Source organism: Empidonax traillii, unplaced genomic scaffold (genome assembly GCF_003031625.1).
Source record: "Empidonax traillii isolate 1590-97213 ecotype Southwest subspecies unplaced genomic scaffold, ASM303162v1 scaffold609:size479882, whole genome shotgun sequence".
Classification (NCBI taxonomy): domain Eukaryota; kingdom Metazoa; phylum Chordata; class Aves; order Passeriformes; family Tyrannidae; genus Empidonax; species Empidonax traillii.
The window spans coordinates 478793-479882 of record NW_020955802.1 but is presented as its reverse complement, the minus strand read 5'-3'; the positions used below and the strand labels follow the sequence as shown (position 1 = coordinate 479882).

General features: G+C 42.6%; 1 protein-coding gene across 1 annotated transcript in view; it reads left to right on the top strand.

The window, feature by feature from the left end:
- Positions 1 to 419: 419 nt before the first annotated feature.
- PTCHD4 (patched domain containing 4) overlaps positions 420 to 1090 on the top strand; it is a 56003-nt gene continuing 55332 nt past the window's right edge. The window contains exon 1 of the mRNA XM_027898635.1: positions 420 to 896. Within this exon, the coding sequence (XP_027754436.1) occupies positions 458 to 896 (439 nt within the window). The 5' untranslated portion in view covers positions 420 to 457. The remainder of the gene's footprint in view (positions 897 to 1090) is intronic.

The following is a 1090-nucleotide window of genomic DNA, read 5'->3' as shown; positions in this document are numbered from 1 at the left end:
GTACCTTTCCAACTTTTAAGAACCATTTCCAAAGTGTCAAGAAATCACAAATTTTCCAAAAATTGATCTTCATCTCAAACTTTTCACAGTAATCGGCAATTTGTCCATCAGAGTTAAATGTGGAATGGGGCAAGGAGCTTGCATTCCAGGTTCTGTTCCCTGAACATCTGGGAATACCTGTGACTGCAGCACAGAAGTGCAAATGAGTCTGTAATGAGTAAGACAGACTTGTTTCAAGGAGCAGGGATAGATCCCAAAGCCCACTGAAGTGCATGGCACAGCTCCTGCTCAGTGCAGTGGCCTTTGAGTGGAGCTCTGGCAGTGTCTGTGAGAGGAAGGCAGAGTCAAACACTGCCACTGTATCACATCATATGCAGGATAACCACATGCTCATCTCTTTTGCTTTCTCTCCCAGGATGGAAGGAGCAGTTTTATTGGCCACCAGCTTGGAGGGGTCATGGAAGTGCCAAACAGCAAGGACCAGAGAGTCAAATCAGCCAGAGCCATCCAAATTACTTACTACCTCCAAACGTATGGCTCTGTCACCCAGGACCTCATTGGGGAGAAGTGGGAGAGTGAATTCTGTAAACTGATGCACAAGATGCAACTGGATCACCAAGATCTTCAGCTCTACTCTCTAGCATCCTTTAGCCTCTGGAAGGACTTCCACCAGACCAGTCTCTTGGCCAGGGGCAAGGTTTTGGTGAGCCTGATGTTGATTCTCCTGACTGCTACCCTCTCGAGCTCCATGAAGGACTGCCTGCGTAGCAAACCTTTCCTGGGACTCCTGGGAGTACTCACTATCTGTATTTCCAGTGTCACTGCGGCAGGGATATTTTTCATTACTGATGGAAAATATAATTCTACTCTGTTGGGAATCCCTTTCTTCGCTATGGGTAATTATTTATCTTCATAATAATAGGATTAACAGAGTTTAATGACAGGATTGTAAATTACATCCTGGGTTATAAAGTGCAGATTTTACCTTGAGTGAAAGTCTAAGTCATTTTCATCTTGTTAAATTGATCTGTGTCTTGCCAAAAAAAAAAAAAAAAAAAAAAAAAAAAAAAAAAAAAAAAAAAAAAAAAAA